The 12221-nt window shown below is 44.0% G+C and overlaps 1 protein-coding gene across 1 annotated transcript in view; it reads left to right on the top strand.

Annotated features, from left to right (window-relative positions):
• The window catches only part of LOC144953166 (SCO-spondin-like), a 187033-nt gene that overhangs the window by 135841 nt on the left and 38971 nt on the right, over positions 1-12221 (top strand). Inside the window, exons 91-96 of the mRNA XM_078883760.1 lie at positions 1604-1650; positions 2559-2729; positions 3810-3940; positions 5934-6073; positions 8914-8960; positions 10284-10622. Coding sequence (XP_078739886.1) covers positions 1604-1650; positions 2559-2729; positions 3810-3940; positions 5934-6073; positions 8914-8960; positions 10284-10622 — 875 coding nt within the window. The remainder of the gene's footprint in view (positions 1-1603; positions 1651-2558; positions 2730-3809; positions 3941-5933; positions 6074-8913; positions 8961-10283; positions 10623-12221) is intronic.

The raw sequence follows: 12221 nt of genomic DNA, 5'->3' as shown, positions 1-12221 counted from the left end.
GACACTTAAACTGCTCAGAAAAGTTGAGTGAGCTTGGGTTGGACAGAGACATCAAGATTGTATTCAAGCTGGAAGAACCCGATGGGCTATCAAGCTGATCTGTAATCGCGGACAATTACAGAGAAAGTTACATCGGCAGATAAATGAAGCGATCGTACATGAGCCCGACACGTCTCTGGAGGGGATGATGGCTGATGTTCGAGAAGAACTTACGGAGTTGCAGGCAAGATTCGGAAGGGTACCCGCTCGGAGAAATCGTGGTGGTGGCTTGATTATGCCTTCTCCCAGGATTGGATTGATTACCTCTGATTGGCGCGGTTGGATACGTATGGTGCGCAAGAAGTTCAACATACATATGACCAAGGCTGATGGCGCAGCGGTGGCGATATGTTAACTACCTCGCCTGGTACACAGGAGGTCGTGGGTTCGATCCCGACCCCCGACTCCTGCATATTTGAAGTTTGCCTATTCTCCCAGTGGTCGCGTGGATTTTTCTCCGGGTCTTCTGGTATTTCTCTTCAAATTTAGAAACATGCTTTCAGAGTATTTTCCACACGATAAGCCACTTTTATGGCGATCATTTGTGGCCAGGTCGCTTCTGAAAAAGAGCTATATAGCTCAGTGGGTTTTGCCTGGTAAAATAAAAGTACTTACATTTTTTTTTCTAAGTAGTTTGTTTTAGTTTGATGATGGTGATAATGATGGGAATGTTTGACCATATTCAAGGCAAAAGATGGCACTCTTACGGCAAACAGACGTGATTTGTTGTGGATATGGCTTAGCGAAGCACACCCCTCACTTGGTATCCTCTTTCCGTGGAACACATCTATACACAAAGACACTCACATTGGCAGCGACGTGAACCGGCTGCATGTGGTTATGGAATAAGTACACGGTGACCTCCTAGATTTTATTTTCCTTCAATGCAGAATAAATCACTGCCAGCTGAGTTTGTCTGTCGATTGGTTTAATGAAATAAACTACAATCTTGAAGAAACTGTGACATTTTGCTATGCATTGCATTGTTTGTAACGAGAATGCAGAACATTGCCAGCTGTGTATTGGCTATTAATGAACAATCTCACAATGTTTTGTTTCTGAATGTGGCCATGATTATATGCAGTGTCTAGAAAAAATGCATAGTAGCCATGATACCATTTTTTAAAATCTACTCAACATTGTTTTTAGTTTTTGCCTTGAATACAATTTTCATACAAAACGTGCTCCACTCAAAATGGAAAGTCGCGAGTTCAAATCCCAAGCCGGCACTTGACTCAGCCCATCATCCATCATCAGATAAAATAGTCACTAGTTTGTATAATAAAATAAAACATTTCTTTTTCCAATCACAGTTGCTGAGCACAAGCCCAAAGGCTCACAATGCCAAGCGGCCAGAAAATTTGAATAGCGAATTGATGATGTGAACGAACATTGAAGTCATAGGACTGTGGAATGTCCACCGCTAGCTATGGGAGATGATGGGGGGTGCGATGCGCGGGAAGTGTCAAGTGGAGTGGAAAACCTCAAGCTGACAAAGTAACGTTTCCAAAACTGCGTTTGATGTGTTGGTTTTTCTGTGTGTGTGTGTGTGTGTTATTTATAGCCAGTGTACACCAGAGGGAAGCTTTTGCCAAGTCATAGATTGCCGGGGTAAGTGGAAATAAATAATTTGGATGATAGTAAATTGTTGTTTGAGCAGTGGTGCTGTGGTTAATGCACTGCACGCACTGTGAGCCCGGTAACGCGGGTTGGAGTCCTGGCTACATAAGTGGTGAGTGATATCTGAATTGGTCCTGGGCCCCATCACCTTCACGAACTGGTGTGGTGAAGTATGATCAAACAACCCACGTGACCAACACAATATAGCAGTCCTTGATCCAGAAGCCAATTGCGCGAGAGCGCATTTATTGATAAATGCGTCAGCTAGTTAGTATTGTACAGTTAAATCTGGCACATCTTACTGCCCTGTTAGCATTTGTAATGAAAGTCTCAACAGATTAATTTATTTGTTTAAATGATCAATTACCAGGATACATAAAATGTCAACATTCATTTCTGACTTAATGATTGTTACTACTGATCAGCACAATTAAGATGCTTTTCAAATTATGAACATTGCTTTTATGTGAGTTAGTCATCCCTGATCAAAATTAAATTCCTTATACCGGATGTACGTGGCCGTACTGCGCTGGATAAATCTAAGCACATGGTGAATGATCATCATGGTTATATTTATAAAAAACGCAACTTCCAAAACATATTCAGATGCATCTTATTTTAACCAGTAATGTGATTTTAATCGATAAAACAATCAGAATAAATAAATAAGACAAGAACAAATCTAAATTTGAATGTCCCACGTTTACTTAATAGGACATTTCTTCGTAACATCCAACTCATCGAACGCAATTTTCATGGGAATTAAAATTCCCATTGTGCTTTTCATCAGGATAGACTGAACCCGACCATAGTAATGCGTAATTTCCACCCTTGGCTCAAGATTGCTAGAGGGAGCAAGCACCAGTCTTATCTCGGCCGCTGTGGTTCTGCGTGTGCAGTGGATGGAGGATGGACTCCCTGGGCTCCGTGGTCGGACTGTACCGCCAGCTGTGGCACGGGGAAACAGATTCGCAGCCGCGCCTGCATCAACCCCCCGCCACGCAACAATGGGACAGCCTGCCGAGGACCCAGCGTGGAGAACCAGGAATGCGCCACTGCGCCTTGCCCAGGTAGACAGATTCATCCTGCTGTTTACGCAAGCGTCTCTTTAGATTTTTTTCTGTACGTGTACAAACGCTAATTTAAATATTTGTGTACGTGTCGTTAGGTGTTTGCTATGAGCGTGTCGGTTGACGCCCTGGACACAATTGCAAACGAGAGATGTTTCGTCTTAAGAGGTTATCCAGATTAAATATTTTAATAGATAAAATAAAAGAACGGTTTACAAAAAAATCAACACTTCCTAAGAATTTAAATCTTTAACCTTCACATGTAAAATTACTAAAATTCAACTGGTAGGTTTTGGGCTTTCTGGAATACAATTTTAATCATATAATATTTGAGTCCATCTCTTTCCATAATTTCTAACAATACAGCGACAGAAAAATGGGAAACAGCAAAACAATTACAAACTGGATTTGATCTTGATTTGAAGCTTTCGTGACTGCAGGAATCCATAATCTTTGGTTCTTTCGGTAAAGTCACGTAGGCAGAAAAATAATAGATCATGACGTTTCGATCGCAACACAAGCAATCGTCATCAGGTGGGACAACAGTCACGTCCGTATGAGCAGTGAAATACTTGAAATTAATTTGAATACTTTCTGTACATGACGGCGTAGTAGATGTAAACAAACGGAGACTTGGTACAATGGGATCTAACAATAGCAACAGCAGAGAATGTAGAGAGGTCAGAAGAAGTGGAGCAAACCTCAATGGCACGTGCAGAAATGCATAATATTTGATGATGATGTAAAAAAACTTTCACAGTGATTTCCTGCTCAAGCGAGCATTGCGGTGGTTGGTGCTCATAATCCATCTACAGCCCTGAGCCAGTGGTGGAAATTCCACATTCCTATGGTATGGTGCGGGGAGGACAAGTCTCTCCATAGGACAACCAACGTTGACTTCACCCACAACGTGGTACTAATTTTATCGACCCTGCTAGAATGATGGGCCGGCACTAAATATTATCGTTGACCAGGATTTGAACTCGCGACCTTCCAATCGCGAGCCGCTCGCTTCCACCGCTGAGGCAGCGGGTCGTAGAAAATCTACCCGAGTGACACTTCTGTTCTTACCTTTGCCAGTGCCGGAGGGAGTTTGCCCGGAGCCGCTGGTGTTCGACCCGTGCGGCTCGCCCTGCTCCCAGTACTGCGGGGGGCGGACGTTGGGGACCGAGTGTGTGCAGGAGTGCGTGCCCGGCTGCTACTGCCCGCAGGTTTGTCGGTCGGTTGGTTGGTTGGTTGGCGGTGGTTGTTGTGTGTGGGGGGTCACGGCTTACCATGCTGCTGCATCCGAATAACCCTCCCCCCAGCCCCCAGCCCCGCTAGGAGTCAACCTCGGTGGCTCGTTTGGTTTTAACCGTGGGTGAATGGTGAACTCCACGTGGCCTTGTTGAATTTTAACAGCGGTTCGCCTACGGTACTGTTACATCCCTCCCCCAACTGGTATCCCTGTTTTTCTTGTTAACAATGGTCGATTAACTGATTAACAATGGGTGATCAACTATGGTCGATTAACCGATTAACAATGATCGATTAACCGATTAACAATAGCCGGAGTGTAATCAACAACCTGTTAATGCCATCTGCTATACCACGCTATCTCTAGATTTGAAGCTTTCGTGACTGCAAGGATTCATATTCTTAGGTTTTTTCGGTAAAGTCACGTAGGTAAAACATCAAAATTAATGAAAATAAAATAAAATAAAACAAAAATCACGACGTTTCGGAGGCAACACAAGACTCCGTCATCAGGTGGGACCGTCACAGCCGAATTAGCTGCATCAAGTGAGGCAACGATTCAAGATGTAATCCCTTATAAGCAAGTTGAAGGGGGGAGGAGAGGGGGGGGGGCTCATCAGAATGTGGTAGCCAATGAATGGAACGTATCGGGAGGGAGGGGGGCGGGGCCCTGCCCCCCCCTCCCCCTCCCGATGCGTTGTACTTAGCACTCCGTGCCGTCTTTGAGCCCCGCCCCCCTCCCTCCCGATACGTTCCATTCATTGGCTACCACATTCTGATGAGCCCCCCCCTCTCCTACCCCCTTCAACTTGCTTATAAGGGATTACATCTTGAATCATTGCCTCACTTGATGCAGCTAATTCGGCTGTGACGGTCCCACCTGATGACGGAGACTTGTGTTGCCTCCGAAACGTCGTGATTTTTGTTTTATTTTATTTTCATTAATTTTGATGTTTTACCTACGTGACTTTACCGAAAAAACCTAAGAATATATACCACGCTATCTTTGCCACTTTTGAAATGTGGGTTGTAATTGAGATGTTGCAGGTGCATTTTGGAATGGGATGCGATCTGTTGAAGAGTACTAGTGGAACACAAGATGAGATACAAACAAGGAAAATCTTATCATAGACTGCAGGCTTCAGGGCGAATTAACCGTAAAATGGCACGCCATCTGCTTTAACAGTGAACGATAGAGATCCCGTGATGTTATTCGCAGGCATAGGCGATTGTGTGCCTAGCATCTTGGTCCAATTTTTTTTTAAATAACTCGATTGGAATTTGCATAGCAACCCCCGTCTGCAAAAACTTGACAGGACCCCCAAATAAAAAAAAGAGTCTGGAGACAAATCGAGACTTTCCTGGGTGAACAAACACAATAATAATAATAGTACAGGGTTCTTCAAAAATGTTTTAACACTTATATGAGACTATCGTTTTTAATGGAAAAAGAACGGATAATACACTGTAACATGATAACAAATGTATGTTAATCGCTTCAAAAAGTCAAAAAGTCTCCACTTGCTCGCCATCATTGTCAAGACGTGCTTGGAATCTTCTCCAGGTGGTCTCCAGAGCCTGGAGGCCACGTTTCTTGTGCTATTGTTGCAAATTCTCAGAAGTGTTAACATTCTTCTGAAGCACCCTGTAAAACAACATCCTAGTTAGATATTGACTCATCATCCCTCTCTCCAAGATTGATATTGTGAGTGCCACTGTGGGACATCAACATTGCTCGTTGTACCCAGAGACTCTGTGTCACTCACCATGGGATCATGGGACATTCCACATCTGGCACAGGACATCGACTGCTATTGAGCACCGTGCAATGCTCATTAGAGCAGCGGTACACTTTCACTTACGATCACCGCTCTAATATAGAGAGGGGTAGTGCCGGCGTCGGGGCTTGCCATTGATTTTTCACCGCGTCGCTGTGACCGCCACAACTCCCCCCCCCCCCTTCCCTAGGGTCTGCTGGAGCAGAACGGCACGTGTGTGGACGGTGCTGAGTGCGGCTGCGTTCATCTGCTCACAGAAGCCGAGGGCAGCAAACCCATCCCTTCCCTCATTGCGCCGGGGAGTAGGGTCACGGTCGGCTGCCTGGAGTGGTAAAGTGAATGGCATAGCCCTGTTCTGCTGGATGTGTGTGTGTGTGTGCTTCGTTGGGCTCAGCGCAGACCCAGCCGGACCAATCGTACCCGGAGTAGTAGCTTTGCTCGGTTACTAACGTGGTTTTTTGTCCATAATGCAAATTTTTTTTGGGTTAGATCGCTTAAATATACGTGTGTCGTTAAACCCGCCACCAACCGGCGCAGACAATTAGTAAGGTTTGTCACTTTTTGATTAAAAGCTTTCGTGACTGCAGGGATTCATCTTCTTGGTTCTTTCAGTAAAGTCACATAGAAGGGAAGTAATAAAATTATAAAAATAAAACATAATAAAATAATTCTCACGACGTTTCGGCCACAACGCAAGCAGCCGTCCTCAGGTGAAGGCCAGGTCTGTCGGGGAGACAGCGTCTGAATGACATCTCCCCGACAGACCTGGTCTTCACCTGAGGACGGCTGCTTGCGTTGTGGCCGAAACGTCGTGAGAATTATTTTATTATGTTTTATTTTTATTATTGTATTACTTCCCTTCTACGTGACTTTACCGAAAGAACCAAGAAGAAGGTTTGTCACGTAAACGGAACATGTCAAGCCACAACGTTTACAATCTGAGTACAACGTTTTGCCAGTAATTATAACCAGCTTCATCAGGTGACGGACAGATTTGTGGAGAAATCCTCCTGTTTCGTTCCTTAAATAGAGGGGTAGATGTGATGACATCACTTGTGAGCCCTTCTGGAGCGAAGTGGGTGAGGGGGATTAATGAATGTATATAAATGACAATTGGTATCCATTGCCGTTTGGGTTATTTATATGGTAATCAACATACATTATGCATGCACATTATGCAAGCCCATTGTTCTTGTACTTCCTGTCGATTGTGTGTACTAAAATAGCCATACCAATGGTAATCCCCATTGAAGTATGGTGACCTGTATAGGCATGCATTTAAACAACGTATTATTTTATGATTCGCTTCCAAGCAGTACTAAGTCTGTAGCTATCCGAACGGCTAAAATTATTTTAATTTATCTCAATTTCGATAGATTCTCTAATTCGTCTTGGCCAGTCATAACTAGTTTTGCACAGAACTTCAATATTATCAGAATCAATTGAGTGCCCTTGTTGGCACGCGGGTTCTGCCATTGGGAGTATTTAACATTTCTTTGGTGTTCTTTTAGTCTCGCGCTGAGCATAGCAATTTGCCACAAGTGCAATGAATCCGGTGGTTCTTTGTGCCAAAGTTCGTCATCGTCAGGATCATTGTCATCATCCCTGCGTTGTGTTATTGGTTGGGCTGCGTGTTGAGTGTTTCTCTTCTCGAGCTTTCAACGCGAGCGGCTGCGGTTTATTCTGAGAGTTGCGAGTTCAGGGTTGGCTCAGCCCATCATTCATCTGGGGTCAATAATATAGCTACCGCTTTGTGGGGAAGTCAATAGTGGTTATCATCTGCACATGCTCTCCCCTGTCGTAAGAAGGCAGGATTTCCACGACTGGTTTAAAGCTACAGTATACACAGGGGATGAGCATTGCCTCTGCTTATTTGAGCAATAAATCACTTTGACTCTTGTTTATGACTGAAAGTTTGGTGCATCAGATGCTGAGACACATTAAATAATTAGCTATTGCTTGTCATAACCATTAAATCACCCGTGACACTGGCAGATGTCATGGCTTTTCCTGTGACATTGTCACCAGCAAAGTGCCCCTTTTGGCAAATCGCTACCAGAACGTAATGCATGTCAGAATCAGAATATGTATTTATACTGAAGGAATCCGATCAGCTATAAAGCTCTTTTTCACATATGTCCAGTAGGGGCGAGGAAGAACGTTACAACAACAAACTGAATAAAAAATATGATAGTCGTGTAGAATACAAGAAATGTAAACAAATCACCCAAACTACTCTTTGGTTCTTTCGGTAAAGTCACGTATAAAGATAAAATAATAAATTAAATAATAGCATACTACGACGTTTCGATTGCAACACACGCAATCATCATCAGATTAAATCACCCAAACACATACGAATAAAATTTCACCATCTCCATCCTATCAGGCGAAGCCCACTGAGGTATTAACTTTTTTCTCAGAAGCGACCTGGCCACAAATAATTACCGCTCAACAAAGTTGCCCATCATTTTGATATGTACAGCACCAAAATAATATGAGTAAAACTCTTTGGTTCTTTCGGTAAAGTCACGTAGATAGAAAATTAATAGATCACGACGTTTCGATCGCAACACAAGCAACCGTCATCAGGTGTGACAAACACAGCAGGAGAACTGCTGACGCATTGTTGCGATCGAAACGTGTTGCGTTCGAAACGTCGTGATCTATAATTTGTTTTATCTACGTGAACATTACTACGTGACTTTACCGAAAGAGCCAAAGAATATGGATTCCTGCAGTCACGAAAGCTTCAAATCAAGAATATCAATAATTTTAATGCATGTCTTTAAATGGGGAGGGAAAAACCGGAGGACCCGGAGAAAAATCCACGCCACCAAGGGGAGGACATGCAAACCCCACATATACAGGATTCAGGATCAGGATTAAACCCTCAACCTGCTGCATACCCAGACGAGCAAGATAACATTTCACGAGCGTGGAAAATAGACGTCCCCCGACCGGGAACGTGGCGTGTGGGTTCAGTTCTGTCATTCGTGATCACGGCACGGAAAATTTCTGGCGAAGTTGCTTTTTTTGCTAAAATTAAATTGAGGGAGGTGTAATATATTGGATTCTATTCTAACTCCCCCCCTACATTTCTAAACATTCCCTTTGATGAATAACCTCAAAGGCTTTGTCTTTGTGTTCTTCACCTCTATTTTTAACAGCTTGTGCGAGGACGGCCAACTGCACTGCTCCAACGACTCCTGCCAAGGTGAGGTCTCCGCAGCCCTGATGAGCTCCCATTGGTGGAGACGATGGCCAATTTGCCTTTCTCGAGTAATTCTCAACGGGTTAAGCCTTTTAAGTGACATTGAAAGTTACCTAACCTAAAACCTAACCTATTTTTTATTTTACCAGGTGAAGCACACTTGAGCTATATGGATATTTTTCAGAACTGACATGGCTACAAATGGTAGCTCAACGAAGTGGCTTATCACGTGGAAATTCATAGCAAGCAAATACTCTAAACGCACATTGATTCTAAATTTGGAGGGCACAAACTGGAGGATACAGAGAAGCATCTCCATTTAAGACCGAAACAGGAGAATTTCTCCACAACTCTGGCTGTCGCCTGATGATGCTGGTTGTACCGGCGAAACGTCATACTTGGAATTGTAGATGTTGTGGGTTTACTCTCCAGAAAACGAGTGCTGAAGTAGTAACTAATTGGCACGTTTTGTTCACGTGACAAACTTTACTAATTGGTTGTGTCGGGTGGTGGAGGGTTACGACACATTCATACTTACGCGATCGAACCCAAAAACCTTTATCATGGATAATATTTGTCGAGAAAAAATCCTGCATGTTCATAGTGCATGGCAGTTGCGCAAGTACGTCGCTGACCTAGCTTTGTGTATTTTGAGTATCATCTTCTCATACGTTGAGACTTTTTCAACAATATTACAGTCGCTTTTGTCACATGAAAAAAAACTGCTAAAGGAAGAACAACAACAACCCAAAGAAGACTTTTCACATAAAGTGTCCTGAGACTCATTTGAGGCTCTTTCTGTATAAGTTATACAACACAATCTCCTACCGGCCCATCCTAAGACATTGAGTGAATTTGAAAAAAAAACGACACTTCTGAATAAAACATTTTTCAGCCGTGAATTTTTTCCCCCTCCTACATCAAAGATCATACATCGCATAAATAGGTTGTACATACCTTATCAGCCGTACTATCGGTCCCTGGTTCTCTCCGGTCAGAATGAGACCTTCATCAAAACACTGTGCGATGAAAATTACTCACTGACTGACAGACTCGCAGAGGGACAAATTACATTTTCACGTAATTTATAACAGCTGTTCCCAACCTCTGTGAATCCTGCGGACCACTGTGCACCTTCAAATATAATTTGTCGATGCAACAGTTCCCCTGGCCTCACTTGCATACCACCAGACCCCAGGTTGGACTTGGAGATTTAATATTGATGTAGATCAATATTAAATCTCCAAGTCGCTGCATAGACTCCTGCCCTGAAATGCTCGCCGGCCTCACGTCGCTCAATAACATCCGCGTCGTCACCTCTGCAAGGCGCGGGAGTGCTGGGCGCGTGGAGCGAGTGGACCGCGTGCCGGCCGTGCGTGCCGCCCTCCATCCTGGTCGGAGGTCACCTGAGGCCCTTCCTGCGACCGCTTCACGAGGGATCCCTCAACGCCTCCGAGCTGCCCGAGCACCTGCGCCCGTTCCTGCCCACCCAGCGGCGCTTCAGGGACTGCCTGACGACGGGGAGTGCCCCCTCGTCGCACGCCTCGTCCAGGTCCGGGAAGGCCGGATACCGGCCACAGATGGGGAGAAGTTGGGACCCGGCGGAGACTTGCACTGCCCCGGCGATGGAGGAGAGGACCTGTGCCGATGCCGTCGCTTGTTCAGGTGAGGGATCGGACATTTATATTTTTTAAATCCTTTATATTAAGTTTTCTTGCTTGCTTAGGACCGTGCAAATCTTTCGGTCGTTTTTTAACCCACGTCCCGTGATCCAATCGAGCTGACATTTTCCACACAGACTCGTTGTGCGTGACAATTAATGTTCGTGAAATTTTTTTCCAAAATTTTACACTTTTTAGGACAAAAATATTATATTTAATTACCAATTGCTTAATGGTGCAATGCAATCATCTGACCCATAGGTGGCAGCCATCTCAAGCCAGAGGACGAGAGGACTCTAGCCACCACGCATATAAAGGATTTATAGTGAAAAACTTTGTTTTTACGGGTTATACTTATTATTGCTTGAGCTTGATTATTTTTCTTTGATTTGATTTCGAGCGTGCGCTATCGGTGTCATATCACGAGATGAAGGATACATTGGGGTGTCTCACGAAGCAGTTTGAGAATGGCCCTCAGAATTGGATATCGTAGAGTTACTTCTGATACCCTTGAGAGTGACCTCTGATCTACACAGTACGGGGACATCAATTTCCCACCCACCCTGCTATATGTATGTATGTATGTTGAACTTCTTTTTCACCGTACGTAGCAAATCATGCTAATCAGCTATATCATGCCGCATGATATCGAAACTGATTTTTTTTAATTCTAAGAGCTATTTAGCCAATTAAGTGTTGGAACAAAATTTGGCTCCATTTTTTTTTTAAATATGCAGTGATTGGTGACCGCTTTAATCGCAGACGCCTTCATGGATTCAGACCTCCTTTTGTGTGTGATGAAGTAGCGGCCATTACCCGAAACGTCACCTATTATGGATTTTTACTTTGAGGCCACATACAGCGTTATTGACGAATGTGTTGCGTTTTTTGGGTTCAAACCAAGCATCTCAGCCGTGCCAGCTCAGCATTCTTGACCTCTGGGCCACCTAGCCACCTCTAGTATTGATATTTGAATCTCATTTTAAACCCCTTGTGATACCTGCTGGGTTTAAGAAAGACATGTCTTTTGTTTTAGCCAGCTTACATAGCCAGGTGATGCTGTGGTAGATTATGCAACTCGCAATCAGATGGCTGGGAGTTAAGTTTTCATTTAGGGGTCGACTCAGCCCTTTCTCGTATGGAGAGTCTGGTTGTCGCAGTAGTAATGTGGAAATTTTCACTACAGGATGTTAGTATGTTAGATAGATGTTTTTTACGTCTAATCCAGGTGTATTTCCATTGCGGGACCGAAGTCTAATTTTCAAGGGGGAAGTGGGATTTAAATTGCTATAGAAACAAGTAAAATAATCCTATTTTGTCAACAGAAAATATACAGAGGCAACACACTTTGACTTTTCCGAGTCGGGGTGTTATTGCATTCCATTCTTCTCGCTGCGTTCTCAAACACACAATAATCATTCTTCCAATCACCTTGTCACATCCAGAGCCAGGCCATTCAATGTGCAGCTGACGTATATATTCCGGGAAACAACAAAAGCGACAATGCTTTCCCCTCCCCATTTCTCTCTGTGCCATTACTACGACCCCTATCCCTCTCTTTCTCTCTCTCTCTCTCTCGCTGACTCCCTCACCCTTCGCGTGT

This window comes from Lampetra fluviatilis, chromosome 1 (assembly GCF_964198595.1).
Source record: "Lampetra fluviatilis chromosome 1, kcLamFluv1.1, whole genome shotgun sequence".
Classification (NCBI taxonomy): Eukaryota; Metazoa; Chordata; class Hyperoartia; order Petromyzontiformes; family Petromyzontidae; genus Lampetra; species Lampetra fluviatilis.
Note: the sequence above shows the minus strand (reverse complement) of the source record. Positions and strands in the feature narration are given on the sequence as shown.